Source organism: Passer montanus, unplaced genomic scaffold (genome assembly GCF_014805655.1).
Source record: "Passer montanus isolate IOZ18808 unplaced genomic scaffold, ASM1480565v1 scaffold104, whole genome shotgun sequence".
Classification (NCBI taxonomy): Eukaryota; Metazoa; Chordata; class Aves; order Passeriformes; family Passeridae; genus Passer; species Passer montanus.
This window is the reverse complement of record NW_024356948.1, coordinates 283861-305437: the sequence shown is the minus strand read 5'-3', so window position 1 is coordinate 305437 and position 21577 is coordinate 283861. Positions and strand designations below refer to the sequence as shown.

Sequence of the window (21577 nt, the reverse complement as noted above, 5' to 3'; positions counted from 1 at the left end):
TTCTATTCAAAAGTTCAGAGGGTGCTTCAATACCCTAAACAGACACATCCCTGCTTGCATCAGCTGTCTTACAGTTGTCTGACTCATCCTAGGTCACCTGCTGGCATCTTGGCTCTTATTAACCCTAGCTGCTTATCCCAAACATTTCTGAAGCTATCAGTCACAGGCTTTTGTTACTTTCACATGAGTCATGTCCAGCCCAACCTCCTTTTCCACATCTTTCTCTTCAGACATGTTCCAGATCCTACTTTCCCAATTCACACACCATTTACAATTTGCCTCTTTATCTTTTATGTAAACTTAACTTTCAGAGAGTGGTATTTTCCCCCATCACCGTATCGTCTTCATAGTTGTAAGATGCTTTCATTGGGGAGGGCATCAAAAGAGTGTGAGCAGCTGTTACTGGATTATCCAGTTCAGCCCAGCTGGGCAAATCTTAGTAAGAACAGCAAAAGCTGTCATCCCTGAACACCACTAAGTGCCACATCTTCTAACAGCAGCACTAGAACTTTCCAGTTTATTATAAGCAAAAGAGCTTATTACAAACAAAACAAAGTTTTGATCCTCTTTTGGTTTTGGAACATTTTGTTTGAAACACTTAAAAACAAGTTGCTTTTGAAAGAAGTCAGTCTGAAGTGTAAATGTCATGAGATAAACCAAGCCAGAACAGCTACTTTTAACCAAATTATAACATAATAGGCCCAAATACCTCTTTAAGAAGTTGTAGACCAACTGACTACTTGAAATCCCTAATTTTCCATAATTCTGTGATACTAACTATTTGGCAATGCTGGCAATAGGCTGGACTATTTATAGTTCACAGTATGCTCATCACTGTTGTTCTCCATTAACAACAGCACCCCCTATTTCTAAGAACTCAATTTTCCAAGTTTCACCTGCCAAGAAGGGTAGAATTGACTTCTATATCTGTGTGAAATTTTAGGTGTTGTTCCCTACCTGGGTAACACTGAGCAGTTCCAAAGCAAATGTGAGTTTGGGCTGCAGCCAAATGCTGTTCTCTAAATGCTGATAAGTTACTCAAAGTTTTGTAGTGAGATCGTTGCATACCACCCATCTCCCTTCCCCCAAAGCTTCTGTCACAGGTCATCAGCAGCAAATTTGAACAGAGGGGTCTTCACATCTTCTCAGGGGTAAAAAAAATCAACCACAACAAAATAAGGATGGATTTTCCTCAAAATAAAGATTTCAAGCACCAAGCAATATTTTTCCTTCAAGAATCTAAAGGAGAAAAAAAAACAAAAACAAAACAACAAAAATACATGTTGCTGAAAACAACCACACAGTCCCCAAGCTAAGTGAACTAAACCCTTACCAAGCCGAAATTGCAGTTTGCTGGATAGCTGCATTTATATCAGAAGCACCAATCTGTTACTGCAGGGTACTTTTAAATACTGCAGTAAAGAAAGTTATCTTATAGAGAATAAATAAGCTCTGTGGGGCAAAAAAAAAAAAAAAGATAAAATTGATTTTAACAGACTTGAATTTTATTTTCTTATGGTATTATATCCCTGATATCTTATTTGCATGTGGACACTATAATTCAGAAGAAATTAAAGAATTTCAAGTTTGCTGTACATGAAACAGCTATAATCTGTATTCAGCCTCAGCAAGTAATTTCTACTATTTCTTGTCTCTGCAACAAGCTTTAAAAAATTAAGTGATCAGAGTTACACTGAAGATCTTGAATCATTCATGTATGATAGGCAAGTATTGCAGCAGTTAAAATTACATTGTTTTAAATTATAACCTTGTTTTATATATCTAGGTTTTACAGAGTTTTATGAAGTGTAAAATTGCATGCATTAACCTTCTGCCATGTCTACCAGACTTCTGGAAAAGTACTCATGCTTGTGCAATCTATTTCTGGTAAAGAAACAAAAGGAAAGGGAAAATACCCCAGACAACAAAACAAAAAAAAAGCAATCATGTCTACTTTTCACTAGCCAAATAAACTTCATGTGAATTAGTGAAATCTTTGTGTGGATAAATAACAAAAAACCAGGAACATGCATCCCACCCACATGCACGAACTGACTGAATACACAAAATGTAATATACAACAAAATACTGGCTTCAGTGAAATCAATGTCAAAGAGCTGTTGTCACATCTAATGGCTCTTGAAATACCTCAGACCTAATATTTTCCAGTAACAGTTCACAGCCAACTGTGTTGATGGGTATATTATTTAGGACAAACAGACAATTTTTTTTTTCCAGAAAAATAAGTGCTATTGTGCTACAAGGGATGCTCTAAGTCATCAGGGCAGTGCTCTCCTGACAGAGACCACACATCACTGAATGCCTTTCCTAAGCCAAGCAAGCTCCACCATAAAGAAGCACTGGTTTTGTTACACCTCCAGTGCTAAACTGTGAAATAGGATTGCCAGAATTTTCAAGAACCCTCCTCTAAATTTATGTTTAAGTTTCTCAATTATCTCTATTTCTGTTTCAACACTGGCCAATAGCTTGAACAGCCTCTTTTTGTCACTAACTTTGTTTTTAACTTGAACTAGGGATGGCTCAGGACTGAAAACAGTACTGCACACTGGGCTCCATCATGCTTTTTAAAACATCCATCACGCTTTTTAAAACCTTCCCTATTGGCAATGCAGCTCCCAATCAATCACACACTATTTGCTTTTCCTGTAGTTGCAGTCCTGTCTCTTCCCTATCCCACTGCAGACAATCCTTAGCCCTCTGAGAAATTTAACAATAAAGCATCAATACCAGAGATTTGGAAGAGAAATTAACAAGAGAATTTTGCAAAGGTCAGTCACATCTCAGAAAGAAAATTAGCAATTTCTGCAATGGTGACTTTGCATGTGATATTCCAGGATGGGGACTAAGCATATGCAGCTTAAAGAATTGCAAGTCACAGTTAGCAAGAAAAGAGAATCTGCTAGCTGTTTTATATAGAAACAAACAAACCCTACACCAAACAAAGTCTAAGCTAGCTAAACTTCCTAGTACATATATTTAATTTGTATCCATTTAGTGTAGATTCCCTTTCTCTGGACATGGAGAGAACTGGAATACCATGCAAGTTTTAGACCTAAATTATGACCACCTAACAGAATTTTACAAAAAATATCTATAATAATATTTTAATGTGTAAATTCCTTACTGTCATTTTTTTAGTTGACAAATATCTATTTCATAGCAAAACAACATCATAGGAACAGCTGGATGGCAGTTTAAGCTCAAATGAACCAGTGTCACATGCTGACAAGTCATCTCTCTGATTGCTTTTGAATGGCAGCACATGCAGATTTATTCTATGCCATAAATTAGAACAATTATTTCTCTGTACTTCACTTTTTATTTCAGTGAGCCATTGCACATATTTTTAAAGGATATCTTCCCTTTCCTTGATGATGAGTTCATTCTGCTCCTCTAGCTGTCTGATCTTCTTCTCAAACGATTCCTGTTCAGCTTTCAGCCGTTCTTCTGTCACCTCTTTTTCTTCACTTACCCTGAAAAGAATTTGAGAAAAATAAAATATATGCCCATAACCACAGCGCCTGACTTCCTACTCCTCCACCACTTTGCAGGTAAATGTATAACATCCTCTCCACCCTAAACAGGTTAGTTCATCACAATGTTTATAATATATTACACTGGAAGATACGTACAACTTTATGCAATATATCTTTTTTTTTTTTAAAACACCAGCCTCAGTAAAGTATATGCACTTTAATGGGCAGCATGGAAGAACAAAGTCAGGGCCTGAACCCACAATTAGGTTTGTCCAGTCTGACTCTCTGCAGCCATAATGAAGATTCACTGGGATACTTACAAATTTAGGATGGGAAGACAGAAAACTCAGATGAGAGAGTTTAGCTGACACGACAGGAAGAAAATTCTGGAAAACTTTTCTGTTTCTTAATCTATAAACTAATCCTTCTTTCACCTTTACTGGTCAAATACAAGTCCAGGAAGGAATCATTTTTCTTGTTAGCTTTCTCCAAACAAAACTGTTTGTCCTTTTCTGAGGATTTTCAAATATCAAGCTGCAGGCGTAAATTATCCTTTCTGTCTGGGGCATGGCACCCTGTATCTTGCTGCTCAGTGTAAATAATTGGATCAAGATTAAAAGATGACAATGGGAGAAAGGCTTACAATGATCATTTATTCTGCACCTCAAGAGCAGGCTATAAAAACAATTATTCTGGTATCACGTAGGCAAGAAGATCATTATGCACAGTTGATCCTGTAACTATGCTAAAAAACGTGGCTTGGAAATCATGGTTCTATAAAAGCCCCACAAAAATATTAAGTAATGAGCTTAGACTAATAAATATTATTGCTCTGCACTTAGGCAATTTCTGTTGCTGAAGGCTCTTAAAGTTCAGTCTTTTATGATGATGAAACAGCTGCCACAACACAGGTGACAGGAGACCAAAGCAACACAACTTTTAGAAAACTCCAATTTTAACTTCCTTAAAGTAGAACAATCTTATAGGAAGAGGAAAGAGAAGGGGGAAAATGAAATATATATGTGTAAGTATTAGACTAAGCCTTCCACTCATCCCATTAGACTAATACTCTGAACAAAATGTTTCATTCAAGGACTGAGCCATACATTTGATATCATTGTTCCTCTTAAGAGGGCACAGATTTGTTTTGATCTTCCAGTGGAAAAGTCATAAATACCACAACTGGGTCACTCCCCTGGAGTGAATTATAAACCAGCAGTATTCCCCAACTCCAAGATCAACCCACAGCCCTTCCCATATCAGCTCAAGCAGACTGCATGAAGTTGAAAATAATAATACTGAAACTCACACTTTTTCTCTATAAACCTAGAGGGAGACAGACAACAGATACCAGATAATCAAATTCTTTAAATTAGGGTGGTTTGAAAGCTTGGATCAAATTATTAATTGTAAAGTTTCTAATGTACAGGGAGGGAAAAAAAGACAGGGATTAAGTATAAAAGCATTCCATTAGTCAAATGCACAAGGTCTCACTTACAACCTTGGGCCCAGCCTAGGAAGGTGTGATGAGTCCAGCCTGTTCCTAGGCTCCTTTCCTTACACTCACAGGCTGTTAAAAGGGCACACAGCATTAAAGAAAAGTGGTAACAGGAACTACCTTACAAATTCTGGACCCACACCAACAACTCTGCCCTCCTCAGCTAAGCAGGAAACAAACTTTTGAGGAATATCCACCACACATCCTTGCATTAACAGCCACAATCTGCAGCACATTTGCCACAAGCTGCAGATAGAGACTTTCACATCCAACCATGTCCCATTTGCTTCCTCTGAGTCCAGGGCAACCACCTCAATGACTACAACATGTATGACCCTCCTTCACATAATCAGTGAAAGATGCAAAACCAGTTAATTTTATTTTTTTTAATTAATTAGAAAACCACAATGAAGAACACAATGACCACGTGGACGAAAGATGTGAATGAAACAAGAGCAGGGCAGGCAACTGGAAAGAGAGAACCATCTCTCTTTGGAACCAAGTACCATCTCCAGGATTCTATGAAAGGAAGGAAGCTTGCTCAGTAACTTGCAGGAGTGATGCTGCATGAGAAAAGGGTTTGGGGCAACAAATGCTGGGCTATGCTGGCACCCAATAACACTAAAATTGAACAGTATAAGAAAAAAAGGCATGAAAGAAGAGAGCACTAGAAAAATCAAACAAAATCTAGCAGGCTTTACTAATCTCTAGATTCTGTGATTTGTTGCTTATATCAGTGTGCATCACATTCACGTGCTGTGTTTGTATTTAACACATATCACAGCAAGCTGTCACACTCCCAGACACATGAATATATTGTGCCACATATCTTACACAGTAAATGACTGAGAACAGTAAGTGATCTCAGAAGAAATGTGGCAGTATGTGTTTATGTATCACAAAGCAGGAGACAGCCCATAAAGGGCAGGCGAGATACAAAAGACGGTTACTCACAGGAGGTGGCAAAAGGAAGTCAGAGAAAAGGAATACAAGAATCTCATCAGATAATGCTGGATTTATGTCACTTCCCATAAATAGCTCAGTGAGTTGCTTTTTTTTTAATAAACTTATTTCTTTGCCTTCTGGCAGTAAAGAACAAATGATTTTTAGCAGAACTATGGAGGACTTCACTGATGCTGTACAAAAACATTACAAGGCTCATATAATGCTCCTCGAAAGTATTTTCACCCTCTGTTCACTCACTTGGGTCAGAAAAGAGCAGTGAAAGAATGAAGGCACAACTACAAAGGGCTCAACTGCTCCACTGAGCAACATGCTGGTATCCAGCTCCATTGTTCTTGCTTCCAGGATCAAATAGACAACTGACAGCTGAGAGCAAAGATGATGAATCAGTGGAACTATTCCTTCCATTTAGTCTCTGCTATATTTTCTTGCATTCAATTCACATTCACCTACCTTTTGCCATAGGACGTGCACCATCTTTGTTCAAGATTTGCTTTAAATTCAGCAGTTCAAAGCCTATATAATTCTAGATGCATTTAAATAAATAATTTTATTTTGCAGGAGCCTGTTTAGAAAAACTCATAATGCAGGTATATTGACAAAAAGCCCTGCTAAGACATCCGCCTTAGTGTTAAAATTAATTCCTACTTCACCAGTTCCAATTATTATTGTGTGCTCCCAGGTCCACTGCTGATACTAGTATTTCTGTCTAATCTAAAGAAGGAATTGATCAAGGGGTTTGCTGATGACACTGACTCATTCCACTGAGTAAGCAGGACTGATGCTCTCCAGGTAGAATTTTTGAAGCACTGCACAAGTCAACAGCACTTCAAATTTTATTTATTTAATGAAAAACTGACATGCACAAGAAAGAGCCATGATAATACTCAAATCAACACTACACTAGGGACAGAACTCCGCTCTTTCTGACTAAAGGCAGAATTGGAAAAGCAAATTAAAAACAGCGTCTCTATTTTTTAAAATTTTAAAAAATTAGCTTTTACCAAGAAAAATCTGAAATGCAATAGGAACATTGAAGCTTAGCTAGTTAAGACAGAAGACAAACTAAGCAAAAAACAGACATATAGACACTGGGAACTTCACTGATCAGTCCTACACTCCTTGGGAACACTTATCTTTTAATAAACACCAATCTGGTATTAGTCTGCCAACTGGCTACCAAAGATTAAAAAAAGTGTGGTGACCATTCTTGAAAACTATGAGTTTTAAATTCCATACAAAGAATGGCATCTGGAACATGGAAGACCACCTCCAGAGAGGGGGAGAAAAGAAAGAAACAGAATTTTTGTCCAAGGATCAGGGTTTACAAACCTGATACATTTTACTCAAGCATCAGTTTGTACACATTAGAAAAAAAATAATAAAAAAACCTCTGCTATCGGCCCAAAACCTAATTGAAATTTCTACACAATGGATAAATTTAACGATATGCAACCTGCAAAATGCAAAACTAGATTTCACAGCATGAATTTATAGCTACAAATGACTTTTTAAGCACAGAAAGTAAGTGTGATTGGTGATGCAATAATCCTGGGCATGCTTTACCTATCAACACAAAGTAATTTCCAGACAAGCTTAGGGATATCTCATTTGCACTCTCACTGCCGGACCAATTAAGAAAACTGCAGCACAAAATTGCCCCTAAAGTAACACACAAAAAACAGAGAAAGATTTTTATTTTAAAGCCAGGTAACAATTTGGTTAAATATAAAGTAGTGTAACCCAGGAGAGAAGGCAACACAAAAGGCCAGACACACAAGATTTGTAATACAAACCACAAGCAAATTTTCCTTCAAAGATCTTAAGGACTGGAAGAAAAACAGCAAATATACACTATAATAGCTTTATTGAAACCTCTTCAATAGTTTCCAGTTCTGCATCCAAATCAACATTCTGTTTTGATGCCCATTTTCACCTTTTGTTAGAAAATTTCAATTTCAGTTGGTCATTTTCAGCTTCATATCAAAGACAGTAGAAAAGACTAGTACCCCAAACTGCTAGCACCCTGCCAAGGGTTTAGGAATCCAGGGTCTTGGGAAGAGGGAAGCATTTTCTCAGTAAGGGATAACAGGCTGTCTGAAAGCTGGTTTAGTAGTTACCAGTTACAAGTCATTCTGGGCATGCCAGTGATCTTAGCCAGAACACTAATATAATAGCAAAAACCATCTTTTGGAAAGGGAAATCACTCCCTCCCATGGGTGCAGAAGGGCATTATGATACTTTTCTATCTAAATTGCTTTTGAAGATTTGTTTGCAAAGACAACAGAAAGCCATCTTTCTCCAAGTTTATCTTATTGAAAGACAAAAAGAAATGCAAAATAGTTAGACACCAATTTCTGCCACTGAAAACAAAACTTAAACTTTCACAAACCACTCTACATCACTTAATGCTTCTGTTCACTCAAAAGGCAAACTCCATATGTGAGCTGTACAGGCATTTGTGATGAGAGGGGAAGTATTTATGATGTACCTGCCATACTAAGAGCCCCAAAGTCACAGAACTATGGCTATATACCAGTTAAGAGTGAAGTGAATCTTGCAAACACACACACGTTCACTCTCTCTGCTAAGGAGTTATGATCCTCTCCATTTAACTGAAGGCCAAGAAAGAGATCTCTCTCAAAATCTGCATATCACTCAAAGTATTTCACCCTAGAATACTTCATAATCAGTCTCAGTGTGGTGTCTAATAAGTCCTTAATGTTCAACAGTCAACTGGCTACATCCCAGCGGGCCCCACGCCGCTCCCTCTCAGAAGAGGCTAATGTGTACTGACACTGGCAGTGAGTACGAGCCTAAGAATCTTTCTGTGTCTTCACCATGCCACTGCTCATTTCATTACATAAGCTGATGACTGCTTCAGGAGCAGCCTGCAGGAATAAAAGCTCAGAGAGAGTCTTCTTTGCCTCTTTTGAAAGGACTTCGCTTATAGGGAGAGACAAAATTTGCTCTTACTGTGCCACTTTCACCACCACGCCAGGAGGACCTTGCTGAAAACATGAAGGTGCCACACTGGTTGTCTCAGAAAATAATGACTGATCACACTCAAGAATACTCCACTCACTCACAAAGCACTTTGGCATTCAATGGCATGACTCATTCTTCTCAGAAATTTTAAAAGAATCTGCTGACACAATAAATTAAAAAGCTCAAATTTGCAACATTTGAGTATTTTAAACTCTGGCTTCAGTCTGCCACTCTCATTTCACCTTAAAAGGATACATTCAAAGAAGGGCAAGATAATGGTTAGATTTACAGGCAGCAGCACAGATCAAAAACTACGATTGAGGATTAGAAAGGATACAGCTGAGCCCTTTCTTTAGACCCTGTTTCAAAATCCAATTCCATAAAATTCCGAACAGCTAAGGTGATGTCAGCCACTGGAATCCCCAGCAGGAGATCTTTATAGCCAAGAAACTCTTCTTTTTTTTCCCAGAAAAAAATTATATTAATGTAGCTAGCACAGAATTTACTCATACTAATATGAAGTCTTACATTTCAGCAAATTAACAACTGCACTGGCACACACACCCTCAATGTTCAAAAGTGCAGGGGGAGTGAGAGTTGGAGGAAGACAAGTAAAAAATACAAAGAAAAGTACAGGAGAGTACTTTTGAAGTACTCTCCTTCAGTAGTCACAGAAGTTGAGGAAAGACCACAACCCTGAACTGCTGAAGCAAGACCTGGCTGAACCTAAAGCCCCAGGAGTCAATCATATTTTGCAACTGGATTCCAAACAAACAGAATTTTACCACCTTAAAAGAGCTTTCATGCAGCTACTTACTGAGCAATCTATTTCTGTTCACCATCCTGCAATAAACGTGCATGAATTAGTTTCAACTACCATTCATAAATAATTGCAAAACAAGGAACAGTGAGCCCAAGTGAGACCTTTATTATTCCAAGTATTTACTGCAGGACAGTGTTCCTGTAAAACTTTCAACATTCTGCTGCTCCTTTTTCTTCTCCAAAGTGGCAAAGAATGTTCTACTGCTTGTAAAAACTCTCTATCATTGCACAACTAAGGATGAAAATTATGGAGAGTTTAAAAAAGTGACGAGGTGAGCGGAATTAAAGTTCAACTTCCCTATTACTCTGCAAAGGACTTTTAATTACATCCAATAAAAATATGATTAGGTTTAAAAATAAAAGAGAACTAAGTATAAAATAATAGTGTTCCACTAATTTTACTTTTCAAAATTAATGTTGCTGCACCTTCTATTTTTCTTCAAAGAAATGTCAGGCAGAAATATCAAACTGTCCTCAGGGAAAAATCACAGCATCTGAGATTTAAGAAGAATCCCATGCTCGAATGAATTACTGTACTACTATTCACTAGGGAGCAGTGTATTATGAGGAACAATGTAATAAAAGGCTTTTTTTAATATTAGAATATACCTCTATATATCAACAGTGGCAACAGTGTCCGAATAGCTCCAACATCTGACAATTTGTAACCAGGCTTCCCACCAATCTACTCTTTATGACAGTCTTAACTATACATTTTCTAACACAAGGCATGATAAAATAGAGTTGCAAGCATGAAGAGCTTCAGAAATTACTAAAATACTGTATGGCAAGAAATCCTGTATCAGTACAAATTATTAGCAGGTAAAATGGTTCACTGGATAAGGATAATCAGAGAGAAAATATTCCTAGCTGCACCAGAGAGTTATTGCATGACCTTGAGCAAGTCACTTAATTTCTCTAATTTTCCAAATTTTTCTATATAAAATGAAAAAGGACAGTAATGCTTGCCAATTATTGCACAGACATAAGGGATCAATGTCAAAAAGCATTTAATTATTAGCAGTAATTATTAACAATAACTTCTAGCCCAAAGGACCTGGGATCATCTCACAAGATCTTCCCCACTGATATGGCAAAGCCTGCCAAAGGCCCATGTGCTCCTCCTCATTTTTACAGCCACTCTGTAAGAAACAGATTTCCAGAGATTCTGAGGTGTTAGGGACAAAGAGTAGGACAAAAACCTCCTCACTTTAATTCAACCTCTTTTTACCTCCTTTACCTTTGAGAATGTAACTAGCACTGGAATGAAACTTAAAAAAAATACTTCTGCTGAAGCTGAGGAACTTGCACTATTTCTACCTCTCCTTTCAAGGAACAGGTAGAATCTGGAGAAATTAAGGGAAGCAAGAAGTAGTTTGGCTAGGTAAGTGATAATTACATAGGCAAATCATTACCAACGTGTTTCAACCACAAGATCAGCAACGCACCTTTCAACATGGCCTTCCATAGAAAAGCTTACCTCTGCCAAACAATAAGCACTACAAAGTTTCATACCAACGAAGTCTGTCATTTCCAAAAGCAGATTGTGTTTACTTGTAGTGCTTGATACACACAACAAACAAAATCCTAGCCCTGTCATTGGGTTATTACAGAAGTATTCCAGGTCACGACATTTTGGCCTCCCTTTTAAACATATATTTAGGGGCTCAGGAAGTAAGGAAAAACCAACAAGGCTGCTTCGTACTTTTTCCAGCAAGAAAAATTACCTTGTGCAAATATGCGGGTTTTTCAAGCAGTTCTACATTGCTTGATGTTAATTAGAGAAACTACTCTCTTTAAACTTAATGCATTTTCAGGTGATGCTTCTTCTTACCTGGCAAGTTCTTTAATTAAGTTCGCAATGCGTCTCTTGTCCTCAGGACACAAATCCTTTAAAGAAGCACTCTTCATTCCTCCTTCATTAGTGCCCTGAAAATTTAAAGTTACATTTTAGAATGTACTGTTTAAAAGAAAACAAATAATTCATAAGCTATTAAAGCACTTCAAGACCTAATAATTAGAAGCTGAAAGTAGATCAATTCCAACTGGAAATAAAATTCATATTTTTCAAAATGTAAGTACATTTCAATGAAACAAATTACCAAATTGTGAAGAATTATTTTAAGATATTTGTAATTCAAATGCAAGCTGCTAGCTTCAATACTAAAACATGCTGGGTAAAGTTTTAAGACATGCACTATTCCTTGATTCATACTACATAAAGAGGAGTAGGTTCTCATGACTTGGAAATCTAGTGCAGCAGTATCCAAATCCAACTTCAAACTTTATCATATTAGGATCATAACATAGGGAGGAAAAAAACACCATGCTGCCTTAGCATTTACGATCAAAGCATACAAAACAGCAAAATAACGTTAGCAGAGAGTACATCCCTTGTTTCATTTTTTTAACACAGAGAAAAGAACACACATCTTCACATGTGGCTACTGTTTCGTTTTACTGGCTTATTTGCTTATTTTGTAAATATATACTATATTTACGAATATATATAGATAGATAATGAAATTTTTTTTTGGTAGATATATATTATACTGCTAAATATATGCTATTTTCGTAAATAATGCTTGTCAAACGAAGGCTGTAGCAATGCTGAGCACTTCAGATCTTTCAGGCATTCCCGGGAACGCAGAGAGAACCGCTGTACTTTCCACGTGTGTCCACCAGAGGGCACTCTGCTGCCCGGCATTCCCGACTTCGGCTGTTCCCGAAGGAAACGGTTCCAAACTGGTTTTATTCACCAAAAATTCCTGTGATGGGGTATTCAGTTCTGTAGCGCAAGTGGTAAGCACGAAATAGGAGCCCGAAGATAAATGCAGCAGTAAGAGCCATGCTGTTCTGTCCGGGATTTTGGCAAGTTTCAGTATGTCCGCTCAATCTGAAGGAGTTTCAGTTTATACTTTTACAAGCCCCCTCCCCTAAGTGCATGCAGTGCTTTAGATCAAGATAAAAGAAGGCCACGAGATTCCCTGCAGTTTGGCCAAGTCAACACAACAATGCACAAAAGAATACAAAGCCAACACTGGACTTCTCTCATTGTCAGTAAAAGCAGCTGATCTACACCAGAGAAAAGTGACCCCTTTCCCTCTCATCTATTTAAACAGCACCTTAAAAACAATTAAAGAATAATGACCACTACAAAGGAGGCGATGTTTTCACATAGACTCATCTCACACCTGCATGATCTTTCATTTTAACTTCAGTGTATTCTTCTCAGAGGCAAGGGGAAAACAATTTCACAAGGCAAATTTCATCACTTTTCAAAGGGCATTTGATTTCACAGTTTTCTTCCCAAACATATGTCATTCAAAAATGAAGAGAGAATGTCTAACTTGACTGAATTCAACTAAACGTATGGTTGAAGGAATTTCACTTTGCAGGCTAAAAATGTGTGATTTTTTCTTAGCACACTGATGATGAAACTTCTTTAAGAAAAATGAAAAGTTACAGACCTCAAAAAAAAGATAATAAAGCTTGATCATATTAGTGAAGGGGATTTTAACAGAATGTCACCCAAACTGATGTACATACTGTCAGACAAACCTCTGTGGGATGAAGAGGAAAATCAGCTTTTTCTATCACCCACAAGTATGCAAAGATGGCACACATGAAATTATCAGAAGCAGACTTGTACCATAACACACATCAACATGGAGCTGTGGAATAATGCACAGCAATACCTCAACCATCTGAAGAAGACAACAAAGGAGGTAGCGGCCAAGACTGTCTCCTTTTCCCAGATATCTGTCCTTTCTACACAGTCCAGGATGGAAGACAGTTTTGGAACTCAGTATGGAGAAGACATTCTCCACACCTTGGAAGCTGACACGACATGACAAAATCATGCAGAATCACAGAAAGGACAACAGCTCACCTACTCCAGCCTAGAGCATTTTACTCAGAATTACGTGCAGGCCAGGCTGGATGAGACTATGAGCAGCATACACTATTGGAAGGTGCCCCTGCCCATGGCAGGGGGGTTGGACTGGATGATCTTTAGGGTCCCATTTAACCCAAACCATTTCATGACTCTGTGCCATAGTAAAGCCATCAGCTCTCCCTAGACATGCACACAATGCTTTGCAGAAAGTGAGTTGTGTTGTTGATGAAAATTCCATGCAAAAGAAGTTCTTCAATAACAAATAAAAACATGTGTTCTGTTTGTTTCAAGTATTCAGAGTTTATCTTCAGAGTACAAAGTTTCCATAAGAATGTGGCAAGGCAAGCGAAAAACAGAAGGTTTAAAAAGACAAAAATGAAACATAGCTTTGAACACATCTTGTTGTCAATAATACAAAAGCACGAGTCACCAATTAAGATTTCACGTATCAGGCATTATATTTACAAAAAGAGTACATCAAAATCCATTTATACAATGGCTTTAACAAAAAAGGAGTAAAAATTCCCTAGACAACAAGTAACGCAATCAATGCACCATTCAACAAAACAGATTTTAATGTGGCATATGAAGGCATCTGTGAGGCAGCAGGCTTGTAGATACTTATGAAGAGATGCTTCTACATAAAGACTCTGCATAATGGGGGCTATTTGTGGAATTTATCTGCATGCCACTTAACAACATCATTTGCAAAGTAGAGGTACATACCAGCCTCTAAAAGCAAGCACCGATAAACAGAGAAAGGGAAATATACATGTCCCGGAAAAGCCCTAAAAATTAATAACTAGTTTAATAACTAGCCATGTGTCATGCTGAAGGGTTCCAAGGGCAATGACACTGTCAAAGCAACAAGAACTGAGTAACCTGTCTTCACATCAGAGTTTTGAACATACGTGTCTGACACACAGCAGTTACTCAGCACACAGAAGGCAGAGAAGGACATCTTAGATAAAGAACAAGATTTAACTGCATGATAATAAAACAGCAATGCAGAAGCAGTCAAAGGTTTTAGATCCTGCCTGCAAGTGGGAAGATGCCAAACAGGCTGGTCCAAGATGACTGCTAGGCAAGAGACTCAACAGTACTCAAATGACTTACACAGTCATTGTACTACACAAACCAGGTTAGAAAAACAGCATCTTTCAATAGATTTCTAAACATCACAGCATCTGTCACAATACAGAATAACCTTCCAAAGGAAACCCTGCTGCTTTGGAATTTCTAATGCAAGGAACTGCAGAAACACATCACCTAGTCTCACAGGAGGAGACCACAAAATTCAAAGCACTTGACATCAACTGACAAAGCTACTTCTACTGCTCAAATGCATTTTGAACTTTTAGTATCAAAAACAAAAAGTGATTTTACCCTTCTAACATGAGCAGGCACAGCAAAAAGGTCTCTAAAATGAGTTTTTACTTGTGTAATTTATAAATTAAATGACTAGAGCAATGAAAATGAATAAACTGAACAAAACTTCTTGCATGTTCAGCTAGTAAAGTATAGGTTAGGCACTACCCAGGGCTACATGCATTGCCTCTGTACAAATACACACATAGAAATATAATCTGGTTTTGGGGTTTACATAGCCCCACTTACACACCACCTAAATAAATTAGCACATTCAGCCTTTGTTCTCTTCAGGTGATAATTTCTGCTAGAAAGCCACCATGTAAAGCGGGCAAAAAGTGTAAGAGACTGTAAAAATAACTACTCTAAAAGTGTTTTAAACATTTTCAACTGATAATTTTCATCTGTTTTTTTTTTTCTACAATGTGCACTCTTAAGGGCAAGAAAAATTTTACTGACCTGCTGCCCTGTCAGACCTCCTGTACCTCTATCAGGATCCATGGAAACAGAAGCAACAGCTACAGGCACCTTCAGTTCAGTTTCACCTGTCTGATATTTTGGCAAACACCTTGTTCTTAAATTTCCTTTTGCAGACACTCCTGTAAGTGAAAGACAAGCAGAACATGCAGATTATAAAGTGAAAAGGGGCCCTATTCTTGCCTTCCACAAAAGCAACCTTGCCTTAGCAGCTCTTTTTTTGGAAAAGGATGAGCACCTCAGGAATAGGTCTGCAGTTCCCCCTGGCCTCTCACTCCATACAAAATTTCATTAAGATGGATGCATCAGCAGAAAAAGAGGTGCATGGCACTGAAGCACACCCAGACACAATGAGCATTTTGTAAATTCTGAAATGCACATTATGTCTTCAGACTGAAGCTCAGTGCAAATATACTGTGTTTGAGTAAGATGCAAAAGCATAAAATTGGGTTTCTGCTTTGATACCCAAAGACAGTAAGGAACCAACCAGCAGTAAAGCTGTTAAAAACACCACTCATATAATAAAATACCACTTTTTCTGTTACACAGCCAACGTACTGATGCTCAGGCTGTTTGTTCCTTCCATGACCAGGCAAATGAGTAAGGCAACACTGCACACTCCACAGATCATTTGTCAAACACCTCCTGCCATAATTAGAATTAGATCACCACTACAAATGGGAAGAACATGATAGCACTGAAAATCCTGATGCTGCAATTACAAAGTGCCAACATTGGCACTAACACTAAAACCTCCCAGGGCCAGATTAAAGCCCATAGCTACTTGGTACTGCCTCAATGTTTAATTTTTGACTATTCAAAAGTGCAAAAAGTTTTGAACAAAAAATATTAACTTCATAATAGCAGATAATTTACAATTATATTGGTAATTCATTTCAGAAGAATAGTGAAAGAATACCAGAATTCAAGTGAAAGAACAAAATTATAAACTCTAATATCTCCATGCTTGTACACAAACGAAAACAATGGTCCTGATATTCTCTTCCACAGAAGTGGTAGAAAATTTCCCACAGTGAATCAATTTCCATCATTTAGGATCACTGCTTTCTTTGCAGGGCCCAGAGAAAAACAATCCAACATCACCTGGCTTAAAAACCTCCACATGTGTTTTGTAGTTCAACAGAGATGTTTGGCCAGTAGTTTTGAGGAGTACCCCAGACCTAAAGAGTACACTTCCTCAAAACTTATAACTGCTGGATGACACACACACTATTTCAGTCTAGAGTTAACCATCCCCAGATGCGTTTCCAGGACCTCATGTCACTTTAAGAGCTGTGTTTGAAAACAATTAAGAGAATTCTGAAGGGGAACTAAGAGCATTCATCTTTTCCCCAGCAATGTACACAAGTATGCAGTCAGTAAATCAAGGTCAAAAGAACTAATGAAAAAAAAATTGCTTTATCTGTACACCATGAATCTTCATTTCAATTGATATCTTCAAAATTTACAAAAGACCTAACACCTCTAATGCTTCAACATTCCGTGGAGACCATGTTAAAAATTCAGCTTGCCTGATAAATTGGATAAAGCCACACTGTACCTGCAACAGAAACAACTCCCCTGGAACTATTCATCTTATACAGTATGCTCATCTAAGCAGCAGAGCATAAATCCTCTGCTATAATCATGTATGTCCCATCCGAATTATGATGACTTTCCACCTTACATACACTTAGGTACACAAACCACACACCTGAAAAGACATTGCAAATTTTATCATCCACAGGAAAAAACCTTTGCTTACGTGTATTAGAAGGTCATACCTGAAACAGGCACCAGTGGATCTTCTTCATCAGAAGCTGCATGTGGCTTTATTAAAGGAAATAAAAAGAGTGCAAGCTTAGCTCTTTAAGCAGGACTGTAAAAAGAAGTATTTTGTCTCTTAATTTTGTATAGCTGTTGATAAGAAAACAGCATTCTGGAAGCGAGAAAAGCAAGGAAAACTTGGTTTAAAAAAAAAACACCACAAAGATAGCTAAAACAAAAGGCCTTACTCCTTCTTCCCTGTGCATTAACTTTCAACCTGTAAAGATTATCTCTGAGGTCACCTTTGCAAAAGATTCCAGGGACCAGCCCCAGTTACAAGAGCAATTACTAAGATAATGAACTAATAATATTTATTTAAACAGTTTATATGGACCATCTTGATATGTAGGGAAAGCAAATTCTGAAACAGTGTTTATTGATATTGCAACGAAATCCATTCTGGGAAATACATTCTAAGAAACATAAATGAGGATAAATGCAAAAGGTTTCATACTGGTCATTCTCATCTGATCATCACATGAGGAGTAATACATAAAAGCTTGAGGACTGATTTTCTTTAGGTTTCAAGAACTTTCAAATATCCCAGAGGTTTAACTGTTGAATTACATGACACAGAAAACACTTTAAAATCACAAACAACAGGGCACCATATTATTTCTGCTATTAGCAGTCACTATGACTGTTAGCACTGAACTTGAATCCCTGCATCCTAAAAGCCACTAAAAATAGGACTCAATATAACTAAGGGAAGCGTGTAAATCATACTGTCTTCCTTAAAGGAGCAGTTTCATTTAGCTGAACTTAAAGATTGTTATTCCCACATAAATTACTAACATACTTGTGACTTAATCCCAGTCAGCAACTCAGTACCACAGAGCCACTCCCTGTCCACCTCCCTGTCCCAAGTGGGAAGGAAAACCAGAGAGAAACAGTAAACCTCATGGGTAGAGATAAGAAAAGCTTAATAACTGAAAAAACAGGATAATAATTCTAACTGCAACATGAAGGGAAGAGGGAGAGAGAATTAAAACCTGAAAGAAACAAGTGATGCACAGTACAGCTGCTCACTGAACAATGCCCAAGCCTTTCCCCAGCAGGAACTGGCAGCTCCCAGCCAGCACTCCCCAGTTTATGTACTGGACATGATGTTCTATTATGGAATCTCCCTTTGGCCAGTTTGGGTCAGCTCTCCTGGACATGATCCCTTTCAGCTTCTTCTGCATCTGCTCGCTGGCAGAGCATGGGTCACCCAAGTCCATGTTTTTGGGTAAGCACTGCTGAGCAACATCCAAAACATCAGCATGTTATCAGCATTATCCCCATGCTAAATACAAAACACAGCATACCAAGTACAAGGAAAAGAATTAACCCTATTCCAGCTGAAACCAGGGCAATACTAAAGTGGAAAATAAAAGCACAGGGCACAAAATTCTCCTCCACTGTCTTTTGTTTATACCCCTTTACTTTCATCAACTTTCTACTCAATTATCTAATTTCTTTACTGTTAACAGATAAATGCATTTGAGGTTTTGCAGTTGCATTCATACAATAAAGTAAAATTGTGAAAATATTTCAGTGTCTCTATACAAACCACTGCCCTAACTAGAATTTGATTCTGAGAGCACCATCTCAAAAACTTAATTTAGCAATTACCACAGAATGGAGAGATTAGGAAAAGTCTAGGCGCTTCCCCCTGTGGACAGCAACTTCAATCAACACCCACTGTCCATCACACTTCTGGTACTTGTCACACTGGAAGGGCCTGATCACAGGCTCACTTATGATCTTGTTGATGCACTTTACCACCTGTAAACAACTGTCACTCATTAGCCTCACACCAGTTTAAAAACACATTCAGTGAGTACTGGAGTCAAAGCCAGCTCTCTCTACAAACACTGAGAGCATTTCTGTCCCCACGTGTGAGCCACAGCCTGCCACCTCCAGCTGCCAGAACACACTGCACAGCACGAGGAAGCTGAACAAACTCACGAGGAAGGCACTGTGCGTACCCTTTCCAAAAAGCACCAAGATGGATCAAAAGTCCAAGTCTGGATCACAGCCCAGCCCAAACAGCTGTGTCAGCACAGTCACAACAGCAAGCTGCAGGGTACTGAGAAGTGTATGTTCAGCTCACACTGCTTCAGGAAACAAACTTCAGCACAGGCAGTTCCTACTCCACTGACGTACGGCTAATCTGGGTGTCAACACATGGCTATAGGAAATAAAACCATCTGCCTAAACAACATCCTGCTTTTAAATGTGCCTCTGGCATTGCCAGCTGTTGCGGATAAATTCCTAGTAGCAAGATGCAAAGACTAGTCAAAGTTGTCACTATTACTCCCCCAGCTCCCAGGGTGACTCTCCTGGTGAAGCTTTGCAGCCCAGTGTATTAGAACAACTCAGAGCAGGCTACCTCAATCAGCTGGACTGAAAATCACAATGACTCAGAGGCTGATTCATAAGCAATGTCCTTTCCTCAGAGTAACAGACTGGGGACAGCACCAGCACCAGCATTTTAACATTAACCCACTGCCACGTGCCTCCAAGACTGCCAGTAAGGCAGGTGTAGTATTATAAACCCTGCACCAGCACAGCTGAAGTTCAGTGCAACAGCAGTGAGAGGCACTGGAGAAACTCAACACAAATTCCTCCTCTTCTTTTGAAAGCATATGCTGACATCATTTTTAAATTGTGCCACATGCTTTTCTAAGAATTTAAACTTTTCCAAGGTCAGAGGCAACACTGCCTATTCACCGCAACACGTAGAATGGAAATGGTTGTCAGAAAAAACTTCATTCCTTGGAATATCGTGATGCATGAGGCCACTGCTGGGCTCTATAAAACAGATTTACTTATAGGAAACAACCTGTTGACTGATAAAAACAGACTGTCAATGTAATTGCATCAACACTTCTACAACTGAGCAAAGTAGTGACAACGGCAATAAATCCGACATGTGCCACACATCTTCATCCCATTCACACAGCACAGAAAAAGTTGTAGACAATCTTTTTTGCTTTACACAGATGGAAAATGTTAACAACATGCTCCCTAAACAGGCCATGGGATGGTTGGCCCATTTCACTTGCACATTGTCCCAGGAAGTGTGCAGTCAAACATAAATAAAAGAGCACAGACATACTCTTCTTTCCAATCTCTTCCAGTTGATGCTGAAATCCCACTCTCAGTCTAACAGCAATGCTTCAAACCCCTCATAACTGAAACTAAATTGTCAGCTTCCAAATTTCCACCAGGCCACACTGTCAGTTCTACCCCAATGACTTGAAGTCGCTGAGCCTCCAGCTCAGCCACACAAGCCCAAACACCAATGGCAGCTCCGGGTTCTCTGAGCCGCACAAGCACATCTCTCCACAGCCAGGCTTGCACAGGCTGAGCTCCCAACACCACAGCCACCAGCCACGCCATCTACGTGCCCAGCCCCACGTAGCCTCCCACAAGAGGAGCCTGCAGCTCCTCTGCAGGTGAAACCACCCCAGCCTCACACTCATCCCTCACAGACAGAGCCCTCCACGTCCCACACAGGCTCACCCAAAACGTTCTGCTCCTAGGCAAGTTTAGGTGCCAGTCACAAAAGACGCATCTCTTCCCTGCTCAGCTTCTAGCCATAGTTTCAAAGAATCACAGAATCAATCAGTCTAAGGTCACTGAATCCAACCTGTGACTGGACACCCCAGAATCACAGAATCAATCAGTCTAAGGTCACTGAATCCAGCCTGTGACTGGACACCCATGACTGCCAGGTCCAGTCCTTCCTTGAACACCTCCAGGGACAATGACTCCTCCACCTGCCTGAGCAGTCCATTCCAACGCCCGATCACCCTTTGTGTGAACAAATGCTTTCTAATGTCCAACCTAAACCTCCCCTGGAGCAGCTTAAGGCTGTGTCCTCCTGTCCTGTCACTTGTCGCCTGGGAGAAGAGCCCGACTGCCACCCGGCCCAACCAACCTCCTGTCGGGCACTAGCAGAGGGTGAAAAGGTCGCTCCTGAGCCTCCTTTTCCCCGGGATGTTCAACCTCATTCTCTCTACTGGTTGCCTGGCAAGTCCCCATAAACAGAACGCAATTTCCCCATTTCCTATATATTTACTTGCCCCGAGATTTCACAGCTGGGTCACACTGAAGAAGACTTACAACCTTCCCTTCTCTCCCAGGTCACTTTTGCTCTGAAATCCCGCGTAGCCCCTACAAACCGGCACATACCCAATCCCTCTCCTCAGGCTAAGCCCCCTCCACACTCGCCAGCGGAGCCCTCACACA

The 21577-nt window shown here is 39.2% G+C and overlaps 1 protein-coding gene across 6 annotated transcripts in view; it reads right to left on the bottom strand.

Moving 5' to 3' along the window:
- Positions 1-21577, bottom strand: part of KIAA1328 (KIAA1328 ortholog) — a 177468-nt gene that overhangs the window by 155668 nt on the left and 223 nt on the right. For 2 of the 6 annotated variants that reach the window (XM_039718652.1, XM_039718668.1), the window contains exons 2-5: positions 17296-17331; positions 15494-15633; positions 11603-11697; positions 3379-3494 (exon numbers count right to left, since the gene is read on the bottom strand). In XM_039718652.1, coding sequence (XP_039574586.1) covers positions 3379-3494; positions 11603-11697; positions 15494-15633; positions 17296-17331 — 387 coding nt within the window. Of the gene's footprint in view, positions 1-3378; positions 3495-11602; positions 11698-15493; positions 15634-16069; positions 16159-17295; positions 17342-18330; positions 18402-18952; positions 19229-21577 lie in introns of those variants that run through there. The other 4 variants (XM_039718676.1, XM_039718695.1, XM_039718686.1 and 1 more) reach the window with 4 other exon arrangements.